Source organism: Ursus arctos, unplaced genomic scaffold, assembly GCF_023065955.2.
Source record: "Ursus arctos isolate Adak ecotype North America unplaced genomic scaffold, UrsArc2.0 scaffold_7, whole genome shotgun sequence".
Lineage (NCBI taxonomy): Eukaryota > Metazoa > Chordata > Mammalia > Carnivora > Ursidae > Ursus > Ursus arctos.
In genome coordinates this window covers 78,016,659-78,043,243 of record NW_026623089.1, presented here as the reverse complement: position 1 = coordinate 78,043,243, position 26,585 = coordinate 78,016,659, and the positions used below count along the sequence as shown (strand labels likewise).

At 37.2% G+C, this 26,585-nt stretch overlaps 1 protein-coding gene across 3 annotated transcripts in view; it reads left to right on the top strand.

The window, feature by feature from the left end:
• The first annotated feature begins 204 nt into the window (after positions 1 to 204).
• The window catches only part of ATAD1 (ATPase family AAA domain containing 1), a 49,152-nt gene continuing 22,771 nt past the window's right edge, over positions 205 to 26,585 (top strand). The window contains exons 1-5 of one of the 3 annotated variants that reach the window (XM_048218829.2): positions 329 to 714; positions 3,745 to 3,916; positions 18,608 to 18,706; positions 20,661 to 20,781; positions 25,488 to 25,688. In XM_048218829.2, the coding sequence (XP_048074786.1) occupies positions 3,755 to 3,916; positions 18,608 to 18,706; positions 20,661 to 20,781; positions 25,488 to 25,688 (583 nt within the window). In that variant the 5' untranslated portion in view covers positions 329 to 714; positions 3,745 to 3,754. Of the gene's footprint in view, positions 715 to 3,744; positions 3,917 to 18,397; positions 18,511 to 18,607; positions 18,707 to 20,660; positions 20,782 to 25,487; positions 25,689 to 26,585 lie in introns of those variants that run through there. The other 2 variants (XM_044386015.3, XM_044386014.3) reach the window with 2 other exon arrangements.

Below are 26,585 nucleotides of genomic sequence, written 5' to 3'. Positions count from 1 at the left end.
GCGCCCGGAGCCCGCAAACTCGGCGGGGATCTCCTGGGATTACCGCCTTCGCCTATCCCATCTCAGTTGCTAAACTCAGAATCTCGGCGAACGCTACAAGCGGACGTAGCCGCATCACCGCAAGCCTGGACCGCCTGCCGCCCGGTCACCGCCCCCCCTCCCCACCTTGTCTGAAACCCGGAAGCGCGCCCCCTCCTCGCCGACGACCGTGGGCGGCGCATGCTCCGTGCCAGGGGGCGGGGCACGGCTCCCGCCGGAAGCATTCTCTCCCAGGCGGCGTTTCCTTCCTGTGCGAGGCAGGCTGAGGGCTCCTGCTGCCTGAGTGTGCGCCCCGGGGTGAGTAGCGGGGTCCTCCGGGGCCTCGTGGGACGGGCACGGGAGCCCTCTGAGCTCCCCTGGGGGCCGGCTGGGATCTGGGAGGCCGCGAGAGGAAGGTCACCGCGCCTTCCTCCCACGCCCCTCCTCCGTGCCGCCCCCCGGCTTCCCGCAGCCCTTGGTATCCAGCGGATTAACCTCCAAGGGCGTCCCGGGCCTCGCTTTGGCTTCCGGCCCGGCCTAGGCCCTTAGGTCTCCGTTAGCGCTGTCCCCCCCCGCGACTTATGCCACTTGAGAGGGACTCTCGGTAGACAGCCGGGTCGCCGCGGGGGCCTGGGGGCGTCCCGGGCGACCTGAGCACCGGGGGTCCTAGGCGGAGGCGGCCGGACGGAGCCGGCTGTGAGTGTCGCACAGGCACTGCCACCACCACCGAGTGCTAAGGGGGAGGCGGTTGTTTAGGCCCGGGCACTCTTTCGCAGAGGATGGTGCTGTTAATAATAACCTGTCCTTTATGGAAGGTTGGCAGTCATTGTCACGGGCTGTGTTCCTAGGGCCTCGTTGCCCTCGAGACTGGGACTTTGGGGTTGAGAAAAACTTTTCTATAACCCTGCAGTGAATTAGGACAGAAACACCATACTCTCGGTCCCTAAACTGTCAGTAGATTGCCCGATTTCTAAAGTTTTCTACCCTGAAACGGAGAACTCTTCAAATGAAACTGTCTGGTGTCGTGTTTGCCTAGCAAGTAACTATGCATTGCAGGGTTTTGCCATATTTCTTAGTTGTACATTATAGCGTCTGTATGTTTGTGCATATTTGTGTATTTTGTTGATTTTTTATGTTTATTTATACAAGATTGAAATACATTCCCTACTGTTGTGTGCACAGGCAGCTTTTGTTGTGTATTCTGCTGCAGTGCTCCTGTAACGGCCTCACGTTGCGGGTAGATCTGTGTCGTATGAATGATAGATGGGTGGACAATAAAGTATATACGGTTACAACCTACAAGTAGGAGTTTCGGTTTCATTTCAGGATTTTAAAGTCATTGTGAAAGATGGACTACTGGTTTAAACGTGGCCGTAGGTCTAGAATACTCTACCGCAGCTACTAATTTAAATGTAGGAAAACGTACAGTTAACAAAAGTTTTATGTCTTTAAATTTTTTATAGAATTAAAAATTGTCTCGACGACTGGGATGTACTGAAACTTGCCCTAATTGTTCATGTAGTTCCGTGAACATCCAGTAGATGGCGGTTCTACCACTACTAACTCAAACTTCTAAATAAATGAAAACGTTTTATTCGAATATCACTGGTTGTCACAGATTAAGTTAATAAAATTTATTAATAAGTTAATAAAAACATAATAGGCAATAGGTTTTGCCTATTGGTTTATTTCCATCTATGAGCAACATCCCCGCGTAATGATATCATATCTTCCAGCTGCATTTTCAAATTTACTCTGTTGGAATTAAGGGTAGAGAAGTCAATTTTTTACTTATAAGAAATGGAGTATTGTTAACTCATCTTTAGGAATCCATGCTGATGGATGAACGTACACTTGAATTTGTTGTATGAAGAGAGATTTTTAATTAGGTGGATTTTCCTCCCTAGCTCCATTTATAAAGATATAATTAATATAATAACTGGACTGTGTGTTCCTTGAGGACAGTAATTTTATCTTAGCCATTATTGTATGCCCATTATATAGTAGGCATTATAAATACATGTTCTATAGGTGCTTTATGGTGTGAATTAAATCACTTAATGTCCCTAGGTCAAAGGTTCTTCATCTGAAATGAAGCCTTTCAATTATTTTGTTGTTAAGTTTCAGTTAAATAACGTACTATAGTGAAGTAAGTGGCCCCTAGTAATGGAGAAACGTGGAACCCTTGATTTTTTTGGAGGAAATCGTTCAAAGTCTGGCAGCAGCTTTGTTGGAATGATCGAGTGGGAAGTGTTTCTGCAGTTTCTGCAGCAATTTATCTGTTGAACAGATAATTACTGAATAGCGTCTCTTGTATGTGACAGAAAAATGAAGAAGGTAAAGTTGGTTTGTGAAGTTTGTATAGAATTTGACTAATGCTAGATGAAGGGAGAGAAATGGCCTTTCCAGGGTACCAGGCAAATATGGTGGAGGGAAAATACACATGGCATTTTCAGACACCAGTGACTCCAGCTATTGAAAGTTCTTATTGAGAAGTGGTGAGAGTTAAAATGCTTAAATGTTACTCTTTGAGGCTAGGTTAGGATGGTTGTGAACATTTGGAAATCCTGTAAATAAAGGGAAAGCTCTGAAGTCTTTTTATCAGAGGGAAGTATATACTCTTGAATGGAAGGGGGCAGGTAACTAAGAGGAATTTAAAAATTGTTGGAGCTGTTCCAGAGGGAGGAACGTGAAGATCTTTAATTGAGAAGTAGTAGTGACAAGGGAAATTAATTTTAGTGGAGGAAGGGCCATAGATATGAATCTGTGCAGTTCCTAATTTTTACCTGTTGCTGAGCCATCTGTGCAAATTCTGATTTATTCCTTTCACATGAGTGCAGAGTATATTTTCTCTCTCTCTCTTTCACATAGCATAGCACTCAGCACAGTCTTGTGCCATGAGAGGAAAATGGCATTATTACAATCTGAGGTCCCGTCTTCCAAAATTTGACAGTCCCATCGTCCCTAACAACCTTATTGTTCTGGGTAGTTACTGCCTTATTGACAGGGGTGTGCATGCCTTCCGCAAGCCTGTATGTGATTGAGGTAGCTGCTCAGAGATGGAGCTGAGAGTAGGCAGGCTGCCTCCTTTTTTCCTCTCTGTCTTAGGTGACTACTATATTCTTGTCTTCAAAGATGTTTGAAGAATCTAGTGCTTCATATTTAGCTGGGTGGTTTGAAACAATAGGATGGCTCAAAACATTTAATGTCACTTATTAATAGACAAAATGGCATATTTAAATTTAAGCAGGCCTTGAAAACCTGAAAAGTAAGACTGAGGAAAAAGCGAGTCTGTTCAGTTTCACTCAAAAATTGCCTGTTGTACGTTGTACTTAGTAGAAGAAATTCTTACCATCATATTAGGAAGGTATTTCGTCATCTGTTGCCTTTCTTCAGTTGGATTAGTGTTTTGGTCATTTTATCTCTTGATTTTCTGAAATGGTTACTTAAAAGCTGTTTAAAAGAGTAAATAGCTTAAGATGTTGACTGCATTGTTGCAGAATTATTGTCTATTAAATTGTATGAGCTTTAAGGAAAATTCATTTTAAAAGTCTAATAAACCTCAGTTTTTAGTATGTTCATTTTTCCTTAAAAATAAGACTTTAAGGCAGGTAACGTTGAATTTGACTAGAAGTTAGTTTTTCTTGCTAAGTTTAAGCTACTTATCAGTTTCCCAGTTGTAATGAATCTAGTTATTACTTAGTGACATTTCTGTTGTTTTTTAAGGTTAATCAAGATGGTACATGCTGAAGCCTTTTCTCGTCCCTTGAGTCGGAATGAAGTCGTTGGTTTAATTTTCCGTTTGACGATATTTGGTGCAGTAACATACTTTACAATCAAATGGATGGTAGATGCAATTGATCCAACCAGAAAGCAAAAAGTCGAAGCTCAGAAACAGGTATGACTGATATGTTTGAGGATCATTTTTTCTTGTAGCTAGCTAGTATTTTTCCATAAAACTAAGGATGTAGTAGGATTATAAATTAATGAGAAGTTCTCTAAGACCCATGTGAAAATGTGTTTGAGTGTCCTATTTAATTTCATTATTCCTAAAAAAGTATTTGTTTTTCAGATCCTTTCTATGTAACTTATCAGGATTAAAAAAGGGTGAAAAATAAAGATATTCCAGTATTTCGTTGTGAACATCTTCATTAGAACATTTTTGTCAGCTAGTGAATGAAGGAATCTAGGTAAAAGTTTTCAAGAGACTAAACAAAAACAATTTATCTTTAGTAATGGTATGCAGTTTGCTTTGCACGACATTTGAAATGTGGGTAATACTGATCAGCTGTCAGTCTTAACACTTGCAAACTCACTAATTTCTAATTAAGAAGTTGCTAAATGTTATTTTTAATATATGTAGTAGGTTTATTTATTTATTTATTTTTTCAGTAAGTGACTTTTGTGGTCATTTTCTTATTAGGATGATATATCTGTTTTGGTTTCTATTCTTGCTCAAAAAAGTAAAAGCGTTAAAGGAGCCTTTCAGGTTTTTCTTGCTGTTTGAGGGCAAGATGTTCATATTCATTGATTTTTAGATTCCTTCTGTGTGTTGTGACTGTGATGCATTCAGTAAACATTTAACTGAGCTCCTAGCAAATTCTTGGTGCCAAGGATAGAAGATAAATAAATCTTGTTCTTTGAGAATGCTGTATAGGCTAGTGTGGCAGACCGGGATGTTTAATAAGTGACTGCTTTATGGTGCTATGCATAGCTCTTAAATCAGTAAAAATTACAGTTTTGTGAATACTGCTTACTGTTTGCATCCGAAAAGCAGTTTGAACAGTTGTGAGTTTGTTCCTTGAATTTGATTATAAAATAGTTGACTCAGGGTTCAGATTATATCATAATATCACTCAATTTATAACTCTCTAAGAGGTCTGACCAGTGCAGTTTGTGTGTGTGTGTGTGTGTATTAATTAAGTATATCCATGTGTCAGCTGAAGTGCAGCTTTTCCTGCCACCCACACGATCAAGTCAGTTTGAGCCTTAGGTCAAAGATTGGTAAGTCATACCATTTTCAAAAGTCTTAAAAACAGAGATGTGACTATTAAACAGAATTTTGTTATTTATTTTCTTAGCTTCTGAGAGCTCCTGGAACACACATGGAAGACGTAGAAAGCCAAACACAGATATTCGATAATACATGAATGGATTGTTATGCTTAATAAGCCTTTATTGAAAACTGTGTGCATAGTATTGCCTGTCGTAGGGTGAAAAGTGTTGTCCGCGATAATATAATTTATAGTAGCATATTCTGATTGCCTAGTGAGTAGACAAAACTATGGCATTAGAGGAAGGAGCAGTCCCTAATGATTGAGGTAGTTGAGGATGGCTTCATGAAAGAGTTTGGCCACTAGAATAGGCAAGGACAATTCGAATTAGAAAGAAGATCGTGAACAGAATCATGACGGTTGTAGGAATAGCAAGACCTGTTGCAGGAACAGTAAATAGACAGTCAGATTGGAGTAGAGGGTTTATGCAATTAACTAGTAGAACTTGGAGGGAGAGGTTAGAGATTAAGGTGTAAAGTCAGGGGAAAGATCTCTACTTTTCCTTACTCTGTTCTTTTTGGTGGGTAGACAGAGGCTGCTAAAAAATAATGCCACAGCATTTTACAAGTCATTATGAGCCAAGAAGGAAGCATGCTGTTTGCTTGGTCAGGGGCTGTAGCTTTTCCAGTAGCCTTCTTTTCCTCCTTACCTCTCTGGCCAGCTACTGAAATACCCTATTGACCAGTAGAAGTCTTCTGAATAGGCAGTGGTAAACTGCTCAACTGTCAAACTGCCTATTAAAGATTTTTGAGTAGGTGGGTAATATGCAAAGGAATGTTTTAAGGATAATTAACTTCACAGTAGCATATAGCAGGAACTGGGGTTAGGGAGACTCTATGCAAGATCTGTTGCAGAGACTTAACCAGACTGCAGTAGGCCTGGCAAAGACCTAGAATAAGGAGGGGGTGACAAAAGGAATGGAATGGGTGAAATAGACCAATGAGAATGAATGCTGGAAGGACTTTGTGATGGTATGGGAAAAGAAAAAGGACATCTTACAAATGAATCCAAGATTTGTCTGGAGTCCTCGAAGACTCATAGTGTCTTTCATAGAGGTTTAGAAACTGATAGATGGGCAAGTTTATGGCAAGATGGTATTTGATTTGGACATATTGAGTTTGTGTTGGTGTTAAGCATTCAGTGGAAGATGTTCATCCAGCAGTTAATGGTAGGTCTAAATCTCAGAGAAAAGGTCAGTCCTTAGAGGTTCCTCCTCAGATGCTCAGAAGTAGTTGAGCTTATTAGAGAAGTGAGCCTCAACTGGGATATGGTAGGCCCCAGGGTTATTCTTGTGTAGATAATGTATCATTTGTGGGGTTTTCCCCACCTTCCTTCTACCACCATCAGGATTTATACATCCAAATATTTGTTGAGAGCTTTTCTTGTGATTGTGAGTATGATAGATGCTGATGACTGTATCGGGAGTGCTAGGTATCTAAAGGAGGTGCTATCAAACACCATAAATAGTAGGCTGAAGAGTAAGCTTTCATATAGGAAATGGGAAGATGAAGTGAAGCCAGTGGAGAATGAACAGGTCAGTTAGGGTGACTAGATACCCAGACTGACCTTCCTGCTAAAAACAGCTAAATGATCTAGATAAAATATTTTTTAAATCTTCGTAAAGGTGTTCTGAGCTAGCAAGAAAGTAAGAGATTCAGATAAAAAACTGAAGGCAAAGATTGAAAAAAGATAACATCAGCTTGCTGGCCAGCTTTCACACTGGGGGGAATTTGCTGAACCTGATGAATTTGAACTTCTGTTGTTATGGCCCAGAGGGGCTCAGGATACAAAGCACAGGACCATTCCAAGGTGGGATGTCTCATAGACAATATTCCCATAAATCTTTAACTCCAAAAGACTATACCCTGTTTGGTAATTCACCTAAAGATGTAGGAATGGTTTAAAAAGAGAAATTTAAGCCATATACTAGTTGAAGTGACACATATAAACTGTGGACACAGAAAGGTTGAAAATGAAAAAATGGAAAATGCCTATACCATACGAAGAGAAAGCTGGTTGAACAAAAATAAACTTTAAGGCAAAATACTGTTAGAGAAAATAAGGTTCATTACAGAATGATTCAGTTCACCAAGAAATACAACATTTCTGTATTTGTATACATCTATTAATGTAGCCTCAAAATACATAAAAATACTGTTAGAGAAAATAAGGTTCATTACAGAATGATTCAGTTCACCAAGAAATACAACATTTCTGTATTTGTATACATCTATTAATGTAGCCTCAAAATACATAAAGCAAAAAATTTATAAAACTATAGGGAGAAATAACATATCCATCATCATGGTGGGAGGTTTTTAACATTGCTTTTGGTAATGGGTAGATGAAATATTTTTTTAAAAATTTTTTATTCCAGTATAGTTAACATACTGTGTTATATTAGCTTCAGGTGTAAAACACAATGATTCAACAATTCTATACATTAGTCAGTGCTCATCATGATAAGCGTACTCTTAATCCTATTCGCCTGTTTCATCCATTCCCCTACCCACCCACCTCCACTCTGGTAACCATCTGTTTTTTCTCTGTAGTTAAAGAGTCTGTTTTTTAGTTTGTCTCTCTCTCTCTCTTTTTTTTTTTTTTACTTTATTTGTTGTTGTTGTTTTCTTAAATTCCACATGTGGTATTTGCCTTTCTCTGACTTACTTCACTTAGCATTATACCCTCTAGGTCCATCCATGTTGTCACAAATGGCAAGATTTTGTTCTTTCTTAGGGCTGAGTAATCTCTTTTACACACACACACACACACACACACATCTCCTTTATCCATTCATCTGTCAGTGGGCACTATGGACTGCTTCCATAATTTGGCTGTTGTAAATAGTGCTCAGGACATGTAACCTAGGGGTGCATGTATCTTTCTGAATTAGTGTTTTTGTATTCTTTGGATAAATACCCAGTAGTGTGATTACTGGATCGTAGGGTAGTTCTATTTTTAACTTTTTGATCCTCCGTACTATTTTCCACCGTGGCTGCACCGGTTTGCATTCCCACCAATAGTGCACAAGGGTTCGTTTTTTTCCACATCTTTGTCAACATCTGTTGTTTCTTGTGTTGTTGATTTTAGCCATCCTGACAGGTGTGAGGTGATATCTCATTGTGGTTTTGATTTGTATTTCCCTGATGATGAGTGATGTTGAGCATCTTTTCATGTGTCTGTTTGCCATCTGGATGTCTTCTTTGGAGAAATGTCTGTTCATGTCATCTGCCCATTTTTTAATTGAATTATTTGAGGGGGTTGGTGTTGAGTCTTATAAATTCTTTATATAATTTGGATACTAACCTTTTATCGGATATGTCATTTGCAAATATCTTCTCTTATTCAGTGGACTGTCTTTTAGTTTTGTTGATTGCTTCCTGTTTTTGCTGTGCAGAGGCTTATTATTTTGATGTAGTCAGATGAAACATTTCTTTAATGGGTAAGGATATAGCAGATTTATGTAAGTAACAGCATTATCTAGTGGCCACGTATAGTATATTGTGCTTCATACAAATTCAGGGTATGTATCTAAAAAGCATCCACGTAAGATTTGTGAAATTTAACTAAATGCTAAGTTATAAAGCACTTACGTAGAGCATAAGATGTTAAGTTTCATAGCACCGGTAGCATGTTTGTTACATTCCCTGGCTCCAGCGCAGAACAGTAAGATCATTAAATATCAGGTAAGTTCCGAAAGTAAGAAACACCTCTAAAGAGCTCCTGGGTAAAAGAAAACATAATAGAAATTAGAAAATACTTACGATGAGGGCATCTGGGTGGCTCAGTGGGTTAAGCATCTGCCTTCAGCTCAGGTCATGATCTCAGGGTCCTGGAATCGAGTTCCGCGAGTCCCACCTCTGGCTTGCTGCTCAGCAGATCTCCTTCTCCCTCTCCTGCCCCTCCCCCAGCATGCACACACCTGTGTTGTCTCTCTCTTTCAAATAAAAAAAATCTTAAAAAGAAAATATGATTGGATTAAACTTAAAGTATTAGTGTTTAGGGAGAAATGATAGTCTTTTTTTATAATAATTTTTTAAATTATGTTAGTCACCATTCAGTACGTCCCTGGTTTTTGATGTAAAGTTCCATGATTCATTAGTTGTGTATAGCATCCAGTGCACCATGCAATACGTGCGCTCCTTACTACCCATCACCAGCCTATCCCATTCCCTCACCCTCCTCCCCTCTGAAGCCCTGGAGCCCTCAGTTTGTTTCCCAGAGTCCATAATCTCTCATGCTTCATTCCCCCTTCTGATTACCCCCCCTTTCTTTATCCCTTTCTTCTACCGATCTTCCTACTTCTTATGTTCCACAGATGAGTGAAACCATATGATAATTCTCTTTCTCTGCTTGATTTATTTCACTTAGCATTATCTCCAGGTTGCAGCAAATGTTGAGAAATCGTTCTTTCTGATAGCTGAGTAATATTCCATTGTATATATGGACCACATCTTCTTAATCCAGTCATCTGTTGAAGGGCATCTCGGCTCCTTCCACAATTTAGCTATTGTGGACAATGCTGCTATGAACATTGGGGGTGCATATGGCCCTTCTCTTCACTACGTCTGCATCTTTGGGGTAAATACCCAGTAGTGCAATGGCTGGATCATAGGGGAGCTCAATTTTTAACTTTTTAAGGGACCTCCACACTGTTTTCCAGAGTGGCTGTACCAACTTGCATTCCCACCAACAGTGTAGGAGGGATCCCCTTTCTCCACATCCTCTCCAACAATTGTTGTTTCTTGCCTTGTCAGTTTTTGCCATTCTAACTGGCGTAAGGTGGTATCTCAGTGTGGTTTTGATTTGAATTTCCCTGATGGCTAATGATTTTGAACATTTTTTCATGTGTCTGTTAGCCATTTGTATGTCTTCATTTGAAAAGTGTCTGTTCATGTCTTCTGCCCATTTTATGATTTGTTTATTTGTTTCTCATGTATTGAGTTTGAGAAGTTCTTTGTAGATCTCGGATACTAGTCTTTTATCTGTAGTATCATTTGCAAATACATTCTCTCATTCCGTGGGCTGCCTCTTAGTTTCCATTCCATTTACAATAGCACCAAAAATCATAGATTGTCTCGAAATTAACTTAACCAGAGACATAAAGGATCTATATTCTAGAAACTACAAATCACTCTTGAAATACATTGAAGAAGACACAAAAAGATGGAAAAATATTCCATGCTCATGGATCGGAAGAATTAACATAGTTCAAATGTCCATGCTACCCAGAGTAATCTACACTTTCAGTGCTATCCCGATCAAAATACCAATGACATTTTTCAAAGAACTGGAACAAACAGCCCTTAAATTTGTGTGGAACCAGAAAAGGCCCTGAATCGCCGAGGAATTGTTGAAAAGGAAAAACAAAGCTGGGGGCATCACATTGCCGGATTTCAAGCTGTACTACAAAGCTGTAATCACAAAGACAGCATGGTACTGGCACAAAAACAGACACGTAGACCAATGGAACAGAATAGAGAACACAGAAATGGACCCTCGGCTCTTTGGGCAACTAATCTTGATAAAGCAGGAAAAAACATCCAGTGGAAAAAAGACAGTCTCTTCAATAAATGGTGCTGGGAAAATTGGACAGCTACATGCAAAAGAATGAAACTTGACCACTCTCTCACACCATACACAAAGATAAACTCCAAATGGATGAAAGACCTCGAAGTGAGACAGGAATCCATCAAAATCCTAGAGGAGAGCATAGGCAGCAACCTCTACGATATCGGCCACAGCAACTTTTTGAATGACGTATCTCCAAAGGCAAGAGAAACAAAAGATAAAATGAACTTGTGGGACTTCATCAAGATAAAAAGCTTCTGCACAGCCAAGGAAACAGTCAAAAAACTAAGAGAAATGTATAGTCTAAAGTGTTAGAAAAGAAGGTAGAACATTAATAAATATCAGACTTAAGCTCAAGAAAAGGGTTTTAACATAAATCCATGGATAATGAAAGAATGGAAATAATAGGAGGACAAATTAAAAAGAAATAGAATATACAGTAGACAGTGAATAAAAATATAGAAAATGACTAGACAGTAAAGTCAGTGAAACCAAAAAGTTGGTTATTCGAATATACAAAAATATTTGGCAGTTTTGTAAAACCAGTCAAGAAAAAAATGAAGGCACCATAAATATTACTGGGAATGATGGAGGAGACATAATGACGATGCTGCAGACATTAAATATAAGGAAAATTAATAACTGCCAATAAATTTTAAAACCTTAGATGATACAGATAGATTCTTAGAAAAATATTAATTGCTATAACTGACTTAAGAATCAGACATGAATAGTTAGTCCCATACCTATGAAGTAAGTTAATATTGGACACATTTTTTGATAAAGAATACTCCAGGCCCATAGAATTTTACTGGCAAATTCTAGCAACATATAAGGAACAAATTAATAATAACAATTTTATACAAACTGTAGAAGAGGGAACAGTCACCAAACCATTTTATGAGGGTAGCATAAGAATAATCCTAAAACTTGTAATGGGCTGTAATTTATCTCAATTAAATGAATAGAAAATCTTAAAATATTGGCAAGTTGAATTTAGCAGTGTATGAAAAAAGATAACATATTATGACCAGTTGGATTTATTCCAGGAGTTTAAGGCTGGCCTTAATTGAGGAAAAAATATATTTATAATGTTCTATAATAACAAATTAAAGGATAAAACTATGATTATCTCAGTAAATGCAGAAAAAGCCTTTGTTAAAATTAAATATTCTTTTTAGAAAAGCTCTTACTTATTGAAGTAGGAATAGAAGATAATATCTTTAGCCTGATAAAATGAATTTACTGTAGGAAACATACTTCCTGGTGAAAAATTGAAAACATTTCCTTTATGACTAGGAACAAGTCAAGGTCACCTGTCATCATCACTTCTGTTCAACATTTTACTATTAATGATGCATAAATCAAGAAAAAAGATAAGAGAAGGATTGGAAAAGAAAAAATTAAGCAGTCATTATACACAGATAATATGATAATCTACATAGAAAGCAAACGAAGTCTGTAGCTAATTTGTCAGGGTTAATAAGAGGCTGCTGGATATAAAATCAGTGTACAAAAATCAGCTATTTCTGTATATGCATCACACTTTGAAACTGCAACTTTAAAAAGATACTATTTACAGTAGTATCAAAAATATACAGTAACTGACAAACACAAGTTGTACAACACATTTTTAATGAAAATTATAAAACCGTTGAAAGCTATGCTTAAATTCAATGCCAATAAAAAATATTGACAGGCTTTTTGCTGTTTTTCTAAAATTTTTATGGAAGAATAAAAGTTTATATTAAGGCAAGACACTCTTGAAAAACAAGACGTGTATTGGGAGAGGGAGTATTTGCCTTAATTTAAATCAAAACTTACCATAAAGCTATAGTTACTAAAACAGTATGCTATTGGCACAGGGATGGATTGGCAAATTTAGCAGGAGAGACTCCAGAAACAGACCTCGGCATACTTTGGAAATTTGATGTATGACAGAATTGGTTCGCTTTGTAGATTATTGGAGAAAGGATGGACTTTTCAATAAATGATACTTGGACAATTAGTTCTATATGGGAGGGAATAAAATTTGATTTTTACTTGAAACCATTTGCAATAATTTCTTCTGTGGGTTAACGGATTTATTCGTATAAGAAAGAATTTACTGAGAACATGTTCTGTGGTTCTTTTACCTCAACTATATCTACCCAATTATTAATAAAAGCACCAAAAAAAAAAAAAAAAAAGGCCAGAAGAATAGGAAAAAAACCAGAGTAATGTAAGGTATTGGTACTAGTCTTTCCCACCTGAACACACCTGAAGTATACAAAACACTGCAGACTATAGTAGCCGTTCATTGTGGCAGTAAATTTCAACTGGAAGGCCTACATTCTGAAATAAGAATTGGGGGAAGTTGGCAGGTGATGAATATAATTTTTAAAAGCCCCTCCTCACGTTTCTCTTCCACTATCTGGAAAATCATTTGTGTCAAGTCGTCAAAACCAAAGGCAGAGAAGTTTGCAAAAGAGAATTAGTTGTAAATGTTGTATTATAAAATGATCCAGGAGAAAAGGAGGACATGAAGAACTTAATCAAAGAAAGCAATCCATAAATTTAACATTTCCATTCACTGGGGACGGTAACTATGATTTGAAGTAAAAGAATGTGGTCATTCCAGAGTTTGCTGGCGGAAAGTTAAAGAAAAGGGAAAAGACTAGTGGAAAAGGAGGAGGTAGAGAGTTGCTGCCAAAGAGGGGGAAGTAGGTCCCAGAGGGGTTGGGATCAGTAGTTAAGAACATTTTTTTTTTTAAGATTTTATTTATTTATTTGACAGAGCCAGCCAGCGAGAGAGGGAACACAAGCAGGGGGAGTGGGAGAGGAAGAAGCAGGCTCCCATCGGAAAAGCCTGATGTGGGGCTCCATCCCAGAACGCTGGGATCACGCCCTGAGCCAAAGGCAGACACTGAGCCACCCAGGCACCCCAGTAGTTAAGAACATTTTAAGATACAGTTAATTTACTCTGGGTGAAGTGGGGAGATGTCACAACTAAATGGGAATGAAAATAGAGGTAAGTATGTGATCAGGGTTTAAGGAGATAAATCATTGTGGATTTTGACATTAGGGTGTAGTTGAAGGAAGCATGACTTTATTGGGAATTCAGTTGTTTTGTTTTTATTAACTTCTCCAAGCATTTCTGAGCATCTTGGTAGCAGGTACACTGAATGGTGGTGCAGAGCCAGCATTGAGGATAAGACTGACTGGTCCAAGTGTAAGGGGTTCTAAGATTCAACAGAAGACATCGTTGAAATGATGAGCTGTGGTCCAGGTCATTTAGGAAGTCAAATATTGCCAGATGGGGGATAATTAAGTGGGAGTACAGAAGGGAATTAAAGAATTAAGAGTATAGGTTGAGGGTAAAGATCACGTGAATATGGGTGAGGAGGAAGGTATGACTTACATGGTCACAAAGGCAGAGCACTGACTATAGAAGCTGAGATAACATTTTGAGGCCACTGATAATCAGCAGGCCTCATGTGAATTTAAAGGCAGTGCAGTTGTCAGGTGAAAGAGGTAAACGATGTTGGTGCATTCAAATCAGGAACAGTAACCTAGAAGTAGTCTTAATGTTTGAATTAGAATATTTGTAGATAATTTCTAGCCTGAAGCCAGGAAAACTTCCCAGCTTGGTGAAATGTGAGATATTTAATTGGTCACGAGAGAGGAGATGGTTTCTGCAGAGTGTTACGCAGGGATGGGGATTTTCTGGGCATCTGCTGCTGCTTGGATCATATTTAGATGTAGTAGAAGAGTTTTGATAGGTATGTCTGATGAAAGGATGGGTTGGGTTAATTGGGATGGAGAAAAATGGAATCTCTAGGTAAGCTCTCTGTTTAAGAGCTTTCAAGTACAGGATGAATAACTTAATGCTTGACCTGTGCTGAGCAGTTATAAATACGTTATTTGGGTCAGCATATTAATTAGACTGTATAATATTTCTGAGATTGTAGTTTAATTGTCAAAGACCAGGAAAGATTCACTACTGAGAATTCTTCCTACATATGAAGGTCATATACTGTGACCTTAGTGAAGTTAATGTCGTCTTCTTTTTAGTCCTGTCATGATACCTTAGTCTTCAAAACTTTGTTTTAGTTATTTTGAGAGAAGTATTAGCCGAAGTATTTTGTGAAGAGATGACACACTGAAACCTTTAAAAAAAAAAAAACCACGAACTGTCAGCTGCCAGGTATTTTTAAGAGCAGCCGTCACCGAAAGCCAGTTGCACTGGGACAAGCTAACATCTGCCGATACCAGGAAGCCACTGTGACCTACATTGTCCGATCAGGTGGCTCTCACAGCTAAGGTTTACTGGCGCTGAATCTTAAGAGGACTGAAAAGCTAAAGTAAATTGAGATAGGAAGTCAGTAAGGAATACCCGGTTAGTGTTGCCCGATTGGCCAAGGAATAGGTAGAAGTGATGGGGAAAGAAGGGCAGCCAGAGAGGGAAACTGGAGGAGAGAGAACTCCGCGCAGCATTGTGCTGTATGCCCAAGCGTGGTGGAAGAGCACGGTAGTAGAAAGCCATCTGATGCTGTAACTTCCAGAATACATCAGTAAAACCAGAAGAGGAAATGTGCATTAGCCCTGAAAGGGGAGATGACTTGTCTCCTCTAGAAAAGGGTTTTTTCAAGAATTTTAATATAAGTTTATAGGAGATTATATCTAATATATAAAGCTAATTACTCAAATTCTTTGGTGTTTCCTATTTCGGTGTATTTTATGAGCTTTGTAGCCGTGATTTCCTCTGTCCACACTTAGAGTATGTTAGCTATGACCTCTGTTAAAAAAAAAAAAAAACAACCTTAAGTTTAATTATAGTTCACCTCTGGTTTTTCACCCTTAACTTGTTAATACTATCTTTAACTTTCTAAAATTATTCTTCCAAAAGAACAATTTCATGCATCTTTCAGAAACTGAACAAAATGTTTCTTTTTTGCTGCTCCTTTTCTCCATCTCTTCTCTTCCCATTCTAGGCAAAAATATTAGTTCACTCTTTCCTACCCTACTGCTTAATCTTGTTACGAATACTTTACGTGGGGTAAAAATGAAATAGCGTGAAAGGATAAAAAAATACTATGGAACAGTTAAAAAAGATATGTATACAGTAAAAAAGTAAGTTTTCCTCCTACCTCTGACTCCCCTGCCCCACTGGCTCACCATTTTTCCTCCAGAGTGACAACTACTTGGAGAGACTCACTTTAAAAACCAAAGAAAAGTTGGTAACTAGAAAATACAATTGTCATTGAGGTGTAAATGATAAAGGAATGCATGAACATAAGCTATTTTTAGAGTACAATAATAATTTTGGTTTTTCTTGGTAAAACATTTTAGAAACAGGCTCAGTTAAAGGTGTCAAAGCTAGAAACAGTTGGATAACTTCTTCTGGAACACAGTTTGGTGTTGGTATGTTGTGTTTTGGGGTACTTTCTTTTTGTTCACTTGTTAACCATGTTCTGCGCTCCCAAATGAGGAATATTAATGTTTCAGCAGAACATGAGTTTTGGAATTAGACAAACCAGGGTTTGAACTCTGGAAATGCCAATTCCTAGCTCATAATCTTGGCAGTTCTTTTAATTTCTCTGACCCTTGGGTTCCTCATCTGAGAAATGAACATAATAATAGCTACTTCTCAGGGTGATTTTAAGGGCTGACTGTAAAAAAATGAAAATGAGTTTTCCCCAATAAACATTAATTTATTTTTTTCTCTCGATGTTGTTAATGCAACTTGAAGACATTGTTAAATGGGACTGCTCTTATGGGGAGAAGATTTTAGGTAAATTTGACCACAGCATTTTCTAGGTCTATACTTGTTATTTAGGAAATCCCAGATGTAAGTAAAGGTTGTTACTATTTAAAGCAAAAGGCAGTTGTGGCCTAGAGTAAAATTTTAAGAGCAAGTAGCTAATGGGGGAAAAGCAGAGTTTCTCAACTCAGCACTGTTGACATTTGGGGCCAGATAATTAGGGAGGGGCAGGCTCTCCTGTGCCTTTAAGAATGTTCAGCAGCATCCTTGACTCCTGACTAGATACCAGTAGCACCCCATCGCCCCAGGTTGTGACAGCCAAAAGTATTCCCAGATCTTGCCAAATGTCCCCTGGAGGGCAAAATCACCCCTGGTTGAAAACCACTGTTTTACAGCATAGCCTAAAAAGAACACATGTGGGATGGCTTCACATTTATAGAAGCATAATGAAAAAGAAGAGTAAATTGATGTTATTACAGATACTAAAATAGGATACCTTTCATAGCTGACACATAAAAGATTTAAAGCCAGCGAAAGAGAAGGTATTTACAAGAAAGAAATTAAAGAACCTTGAAAAGGCTACTTAACCATTGCTTCAGTCATTTTACAGGGTAGAGCTAAAGAGGAAAAACAATGTGGTTCATAGCACTTTAAAAATGCTATGTTACAAGGATATGATTTATCCTAATTTATCTACGTTTATCCTAATCCTCCAACCAGTCTCTTAACTGTAATGCTATGTGAGATGAATTTGGTTTGAAAGCAGCAGTACCCCCCAGACAAGAATAAGATCTTACAGAATCAAAAGTATTTTAGGGGGTGCCTGGCTGTCTCAGTTGGTGGAGTATGCACCTCTTGATCTGAGTCGTGAGTTCAAGCCCCACGTTGGGCGTGGAGCCTACCTTAAAAATATATAAAATAAAGGATACAATAATGATTTTTTAAAAGTATTTTAGGAAAATGTAACAACAAAAATATTGGTCTTTATTTCTAAAAATGCTCACTGAAATTTGAATGTGTTTTTTGTAGATTTTTGAAGACTTTTTAGTGGTCACAAGCTTCCATCTAATAATTGGGGACAGTAAGGTCATGTGGGTTAGAGGATGGGCTCTGGAGTTGGGTTGCCTGCCTGTGTATGTTGTCTTTTCCATTTGGTAACTTCAACCTAAAGCAAATTATTTCATCTGAGTTAAACTTTAATTTTCCTTTTTTTCAATGGGGAAAAATTGTACCTACCTCATAAGCTCACTCGGGATTCAGTGAGTTAATCCATTTTCAGTATTTTGGAATAATGCTTTGCATGCTCAGTAAATGTTTATAACCATTTTTTAAACATTTTAATCAAAAGCTTTGTTGCATTGGTAAAGCTCAATAGGCTTAAAGCTAGTTTTGCCCAGCTCTAAAAATATATACATTTCTTCTTTTTTTTTTTTTTTAAGATTTTATTTATTTATTTATTTGACAGAGATAGAGACAGCCAGCGAGAGAGGGAACACAAGCAGGGGGAGTGGGAGAGGAAGAAGCAGGCTCCCAGCAGAGGAGCCCGATGTGGGACTCGATCCCGGAACACCGGGATCACGCCCTGAGCCGAAGGCAAACGCTTAACAACTGTGCTACCCAGGCGCCCCATAAATATATACGAGTATATTTCTAATTTTGAATTATTTTTACTATCTCTGGTTGCCTAGTCCCTGGAATTGGCTTTAACTAAAAAGGACAGCATCTCAGAACAATTTGAAATTTGGTAGCTATGGGCATCTGGTGTTGATAACTGGGTAATTTGAAGGAAGTCAGGCACCTGTTTTCAGAAACTTGTTGTAAGGAAAGAAACTGCGTTTGTCCATTTTTTGATATGCTTAACTCCTCTGTCTTTCATTTTGAGGTTCATCTCCACCTGTCATGATAATCCTACTAGGAAAGAGATCAGGTTGGACCCTGGAGTCTCATTGGAGCAGTCAAAGGCCCTATATTTGTCTCTGCAGTCACGTACCCTATATTTTCCATTTCCTAGGAGCTGGTTTAAATTGCTGTGATTTCTGTGGAGTTGGACACTCAAATCTACGTGAGGGCTTATACTGGGGAAGGAGGAGATCAAGGGGCCTAGAATTTCCCTGGAAAATTCTTGTATGTCTGTTCATTGCTCTTTAGACTTCACAGATCATCTCTTTTGCAGTGCCAGTACCTAAGTACCAAACTAAAGTTGCTTGTTTTTTCATTCTAGGCAGAAAAATTAATGAAACAGATTGGTGTGAAAAATGTGAAGCTTTCAGAATATGAAATGAGTATTGCTGCTCACCTAGTAGACCCTCTTAACATGCATGTACGTATCTTGAATCTTATTTAAGATTGTTTTGGTCTAGCATTTTGTGTCAGGGGTCCTGAAGACGACCAGGTTTGATGATTCTCTAGGAATCACAGGAGTCCGCATAGCTTTGTGCTCACAGATACGATTTAGTACAGCAAAGGGATACAGGGCAAAATCAGCAAGAAAAGAGGGGCATGGGATGAAGTCTGGAGGAAATCAGTCACAGGTTTCCAAGAGTCTTCCCCAGTGAAGTCACACTCCTTCAGCCACAAGTTGTGAGAACACGTGTAAAGTGCTGTCCACCAGGGAAGCTCATTAGACTTATTAGCACCTAGGGTTTTAATTGGGACTAGTCATGTAGACTACACTTCCTAACATCTCCCCACATTATACACTTTCAGAGGGAAAACAGATCTCCACCGTAAACCATTTTGTTTGCACAAACAGTTGAGGCACAGTGAGGTGTTCTTATTGGGGAGTGAAGGGAATTCTCTTGAAATCTAAGCTCCCATACTCCAGCCAAGGGCCAACGTTGTAGGCAGGCCTTTCTGAGGACAGCAGTCTGGAGCCTGCTGTGTTAACTTTTCTTGGCATACACTTGTTTAGATAAACTTGTCATTTAATTCACCTTTGTGGCATCTAAAAAGTCCTGCTTTAAGTTACGTGAATATTTGATTTGGAGTTTAAGTGTAGATTTTCATAATAAGGTATGGTAGACAACACAAGAGACTGAATTCCAGTTTTTCCATTCATGGCCTTAGCAAATTATTTCCTTTTTGAGTGTCAGTTCCCTCCTGCATAATCCAGGAGCCGTGTGATACCTACTCTACCTGCTTCAAAAGGATTATTTGAACATCAGATTAGTACAGTTTATAAACTCTAAAATCCTGTGTATTTTATAACAACAAGCATAAATGAATTTTGTACAACAGATACAAATAAATAGAATAAGTATGATATTCCTATCTCTAAATCTGGAAAATAAAAATCTGAAGTGTCTTTTAGCATCCTTGTGCTCAGAGAGATACACGTCCCCAGAAGTAATCCTCCATTTGAATTTGATTTATGAATTTTCAGTAGGACTTTCTTGGCCCTACCTGCGTTTACTTTTGAGTAAGACTGTACCAATAGACTGTCTCTTTTGTTACAGCTACAGTGGAAGTAGGAGGTGATTTTTTTCAGATTTGGCTATGGCTTTTCACCTCTTTTTTTTTTTTTTTTTTTTTTTTAAAGTTGTAGGGAAAGTTAATCACTTGTAAATATTGCTTCTGACTCACCCTATCTCCAGCCCCTTTACTCTGTCAGGTTAGATTTAGGGTGATGTTTTATACTTAGGTCTTTTTCAGTTAGTTTAGTCTTCCCTCTACCCCTCACCCACAGATTTTTTAAGTTGAGTCGGAAGGCTTTAAAATACACATGCTGTGTTTATTTTGGAAGTATATATCCCCTATTTACTATTTATAGAGATGAAAGTTTTGGCACAGTTTTACTTTTGATAAATAAAATTCAAAAGTCCAGTTTTGTATGCCTTTGTTTCTAAAATCTATTCCTGTTATATTTGACAGTATCCTGAATGAATTAGGGGCACTGTCAGTAAGCTCTTCCCCATCAGCCAGTGCTGACTTAGCTGTCTAAGTTGTTTCTCAGTCTTCTTGGCGGAGTATCTCCTACTCATAAATGGAGTGAATTCAGTTTATTAGATCCCTGTAGAGTTCTGAGTGCTAGGCCTGGTTTTTGTTTGTTTGTTTGTTTTAATGGTAGATCGTAGACTATTAATTTCCTTTTTGTACTTTCATAATTGTTTAGTAATTTCATTATTGCTGTGAAACATCTTTACTCACATTATATTTTAATCTTTTATTATTTATGTATAATTATCAGATTAGAGTTTGCCATTTTGGGGGGATCTTTTTTACTTCATTGGGTATACATAAGTTGTAAAATCCATGTCGATCTTACCTTTTACCAGGTTACTTGGAGTGATATAGCAGGTTTAGATGATGTCATTACGGATCTGAAAGACACCGTCATTTTACCCATCAAAAAGAAGCATTTGTTTGAAAATTCCAGGCTTCTGCAGCCTCCAAAGGGTATAGTACAAGTTTATATTTGCTAAAGTATTAAGAATGTAGGAAACATTGACACTTTCTGCCATTATAGAACTGGTATTTTTGAGGGTAGGTTTTCAAGAGAAAACAGATCTAGTGTGCTGTTTTATAAATAGTAGTTTTAAAGTAATTGCTCATTCTTCAGCTTTCCAAATTTCAAAAAAATTTTTTCCCTATAATAACATGTCAAAACAATCTCGTTATTTCAAACTCATTTTTACTACTTCCAAATAAATAAAAATTTGGGAAATTGAGGTGAAAAATCCAAAGTCATGATATGGGTTCTTTTGTTTTCAGAGTAAGACTTCTTTTTGTTGTTTCACAGTTTAGTGATTTTTTTTTCCTCTTAGTAATATCTTAACTATTTTTGGAGTGCAGTGATGTTTTAGAGGAAATACTGAAGTACAGATGAACTAGAAATTAAGTACTACTATTTTTAAGGGAAACTTCTTTATTCCTGGTTAGTTATCACTTTGAAAGCCCTGGAACTCAAGAATTAGAAGTGCTTATTAAAAAAAAAAAAAAAGTAAAAGGAAATGTTTATAACTCCATCTTTAAATGTAATACTTCTATTCTCATCCATTCCAGTATTAATCATGTTCAGGTGTTGTTCAAGGTGATTCAGATGGAGCCTAAGTGATAATTGGCAGTGAGATGAACAGAGATGTGTTACCACAGCTTTCAGATACAGACGCTGCAGCAGAGCTGGATTTCCAGCTGCTCTTCATTGTATGCCCAACACTAGACAGGTTTGCTTTTCTGTTGCTAGTCAAGGATGAAATCAAATTATTAGACACATACATTTTTTTAAAAAATAGAATCTGTATAAATATCAAAATAGCGCTATGTGTAAGTTAGAGTTGCTTATAATCTTATAGTTATATCACAAAGTGCATTAAATTATATTTCAAAAGTAATGCAGCCGATATCTTAACATTTTCAGGAAGTAGATAATTTTTGCTTCTGGTAAATAGAGGATTACGACAGTTATCACCAAAAATGACATGTTCCTTTCATTAACTAAAACAACAAAACTGATTTTATATGGTTTTTCCTTTTATTTTCTAAAACAACAAAGCTGCTGCCTCTTTCCCCCCCTAACAAGAAGCATTTAGTTTATTATGTTTTTATAAGTTTTTCCCCCCAAAGAAAATTCAAATGATTTATCTGAGCCCAGATCAAAAGAGTAAAGTAAAAGTTGGGTTATTCAGTTACGTTCTTTACTACCCTCTTCCACGTCATTGGTAGTCTGAACAAGAAAGAACCTTTATGATTTTTCATGTCTCAGTTTCACAAAGTTAGTGAATTTAGAAGAGTGAGTTGTGTTTTACATGCTATTAGAGAAAGTTCCTTTCCTCATCAGCGAGCTCTTAGCCCAGGTAATTGGGTGGCTTTACCAGCTGGACTTGGCCCCAGTTATTCTTTTATGTAGATACTCAATTATGATGGGATGCTTCAAAGTTATGTGTAAATCTCTTGCTTATTTGAAAGCATTATCCAAAACTAGAGGTGGTTTCTATGTGTATTTCAAATTTTTGTAAGTTACACAAGTATCTCTTGATTATGTAATCTAAAGTTATACTCTTTGAGCCTTTCAGCCTTGAATTTTTGGAAAGTTTTTTATCAGGAACAAAAGTTTGACAGACCATTGACTTTTTGACACTGAACATAAATTGGGTATGAGTGTACAAAAGCAGAGCCTAAAATCTGTTGCATATCGTAGTTTGTTCCATTCTTGAACTGGAAATAGGTTACCTAGTCTAGAGTCATTGCTCTATTGCCAATTTTGTTATCCCTAGACAGTTCATTGCTGTCTAAGCCAAAAGTTGTCACTGCCTCACAGACCATACAAGGATAATTTGAGAGTGACTTGTAATATACTAGCACATGAAATCATACAATTACATAAAGGTATAAAGTTGCACCTGTCAGGCCAATAAATGGTTACAAGAACATGTTGTAAAACATTAATGGTTGTATTAAAAAAGTAACCCTTTATTATTCCAAAATCTACAATTAAAATTCCATCTGAATACTTATAGTTCTTTCTACAAACTCTAACTTCGGTGATCATTATTTTGGCACAAAAGTTTTATGTTTGTGAATTTTACCATGTTCCATGTTCAGTGCATTGTGAAAATGTAAGTAACTTAGGAAAAATATATTTTGAAAAGCGAATTTTTCTGAAGCTGTAAAAGCCTCCTTCCCTCCCCCCCCCCAAGTACTTTGTATTTAAATAGATTTAGTTTTTATAGATACTTATGTATCTGTATCTATATGTATCTGTCCACCTTTTGGACAAATTTTTTTATTAAAACTTGAAAGTCAATAGACTAGCTCAAAGAAAAAAGTTGGTTACTAATAAGGTATTTGTCACTCATGAGGATTATTTCAAATTTGGATTTTTTGTCCCAATTTTCTTTTCTTCCTCATCCTAAATCTTTTATTTGTGTGCAGTATTTATGAAGTAAATCCCTTACCAAAACACCCATATTAAAGAGGGGTTGAGCTTTGAGCTTTTTAGCCTCTACTAAGCACAAAGTAATAGCACAGTTTTTTGTTTTGTTGAAAATGGTTGTAAAAGTATCAAACTGAGCTCAAAAAAACTAGTTAAAAGGTTGCAAAACTAATAATTGAAGCCGAATGCCTCACATTCATTTGCGGGACCATTCATGTATCGCTCTTCATAAACATGAACATGGTGGAGGGCATTCAACAAAAATATAGAAGAGGTGCCACTTTCAAATACTATTGCTGCTAGATTCATTAATAACATGCCAGATGAAACAACATGAATCTTGGTAAAGCAACATGCATACTGAAATGGGGATAAAGCAGTTGAATGGATAATTATAAAGCGAACACATAACTACCACCCAGGTCAGAAAGTGACCAGTGACTGCTCCGCACATGCTACTCATCTGTCACATCTCTGTCCTCCAGCAGATTATGAAATCCCAAAGCTTTCATTGCATGTTAAATCTTCAGACATTAGTTAAAAAAAACAACTACTTAATAACACTAATTATAATCCTTGAAGAGCAATAGTAGGAAAAACTTAATCCTGCAGAAGTGCCAAAACTATACTATTAGGAATAAAATATTCAGAGTGATAAAGGAATACTTTGAAACAAAGAGGACATTCTAAGAATACTTGCCTGAGTTTTTAAAGTGATGGTGTAGCTGCAAAATCAGTAAGATACGAGGATTTTTGCATCAATAGATTGTTCAAAAAACCAGTAATATCTATATAAAAGTTTGCTTGTAGATCTGCATTCCATACTAAATTATACAGTCAAAATAACAAATGTAATAATAATTCCAAGCTTCTGCAGTCATCCCATATGTTTTCAGATTGATTTGAAACAAATGAAATTAGGCAACTATTCTGTGCCATCCAAAAGAACAGTGTCAGCGTAGAGGGTTCATATTATAACTGACTTAACTAAATTTTTTATACCTAAATGAACTTAATTAAAAATTGCAAAGGGCTGCATGGAAATATTAATATGTACTGGCAAAACTTACTGATTTAAATTTTAAAATAGCTTCAGAAAAGTTTAGTTTAAGGTGATTAAACTTGGCTTAGTTGAATCTTAAAGAATTATTAAGACCACCAGAAAAATCTGTGTGTGCCAGAGGAAAAGCTTGAACGTTATTTTGAAGAGCTTGTTGTGAAAAAATTTGTTGGTTTTATGGAATCAAGCTCAAGTTTTGCATTAAAAAAAAAAAAAAAGAAAATTTGGGTGGGGTGGGATTTTAATACAAAATATTTACTTTTCTTATATTTTGTATTTTATTTTTAATAAAATAAAGTTTTGGAACTCTCCAAAGCCTCTTCATTTTACCCCAACCATGCCACCTGCTAATATAGTCTTTTTAAGTGCAATTACATGAGAAAAGTAGAGAAGCTCTGAATTAAGCAGATACTTAAGTCTATAGATACAATTTTTGTCAGACTTGTCTATGGTCATGATTTCAGTATTAACTTAACAAAAATATTTCCTCATTTTAATTGAAAAACAGTTGGTGATGATTCCCAAAAGGCTTAAGACTTCAACCAGTTTAGATCTCTCATATTAAAAGAATTACTTTAAATTGGAAGCAGCAAACTGCTGTCAGTGGAGACTTTAGGTTAATAATACAGTTTCATCCCTTGGAAATTAAAACAGAAGTCACTGGCAGCTTTTGTTCCTTTTAAGAGGAGATCTTTGTCTGTGTGGGAAAAGGCTTATCATGCCCTTTTGACTAAAACTGAAGTTTGCTGAGTAACAGCAAAATAGTGTTTGCTACAGTCTGTTTTGAAGAAGTTCTCAGTTTTCTCTGAGCTGTTGTTAATGCACCGTCGTGCTCTGTTAGCTTGTGAAGGTGGGTGGTGTTAGACGATTTTGTCAACCTTTGATCAAGGGGCGTGAATTTCGATGTCAAGGCGATTGTCTTTAGTACCCTTAACTAGACCTTTCCATGAAGGGAGGAGGCACAAGCGTGCTATAATTATAATCCCAAATATGTGTCATTACTGACACTGAACTTATAGAAGGTAGCACCTTCCTTTTCAAAAAAGATTAACAATAACAAGTGAATGTTGGGGAAAATTTTAGTGCAGGCATCGTTAATATTATCACATAAACTAAAGCAAATATCTTGTTCTCTTAAAAGAAATAATAAAATCACATGTTTGTTTCCAGGTGTTCTTCTCTATGGGCCTCCAGGCTGTGGTAAAACGTTGATTGCCAAGGCTACTGCCAAAGAAGCAGGCTGTCGATTTATTAACCTTCAGCCTTCAACGCTGACCGATAAGTGGTATGGAGAATCTCAGAAACTGGCTGCTGCTGTCTTCTCCCTTGCCATAAAGCTACAGCCTTCCATCATTTTTATAGATGAAATCGGTATGCGACTTTGCTGTGTGAGCATTTTAAAGCACCATTCTTAAGGGTGTTATTTAGGTGACCAGATTCAGTTTTTAACATTTATTAGGTCAAATTAAGAAAGCAAAAGAGGTAGTCAGCATCCATATATGCTCCGTATAATTTTCCATATTACAAAATGAACCATAGTCTGTTCATTACCCTACTTGATAGTAATTCTGTCTCTCCCTATTACAGGCAGCATGCAGCGATAACACCTACCTGTTTCCTTACGCGTGTCTGTTTGTCCAGGGTAGATGCCTGGAAGTTGAGCCATTAGGTTGTGTGATGGGTCTGTCTTCCACCTCACCAGGATTACCAGTTCTTCAAAGTGCTTATGCCTGTTTTCACTCTCACCATTATATAGTTTCTCTGCATACTCCCTAGAATTTATTTTTTCAGGCATTATTGTTGATTTTTTTGTCACTTTAAAGAACATGAATTATCTCATCATTGTTTTGTGTTTCCCTGCGTTGCTGGTAAATACTGGCATCTTTGAAATGTTGACTAGTCATTTGGGTTTCCTTGCTTTTAAATTGCTAGTTTTTCTTTGGGTTTATTTGCATTCTCTTGGTAATTCTTTGTTGATGTTTATTATGATTGCAAATATTTTCTAGACTGGCTTGTGTTTTCACTTTATGATAGTTTGTTTTACAGGGATTTAAATTCAGTTGTATTTATCCATCTTTTTTCCTTACAACTTATACTTTTTGTGTCTGCCTTAAAAATCCATTCACTATCACCATAAGTATTCCTTTTTTAAAAATACACAGTGTGAGTAGGAATCTAATTTCATTCTTTTCCATATGGATAGCCCCCTTATAAAATAGATCATCTTTCCCTGTATGTCATGACTTTTGTATTAGTGCACTTTTTTCT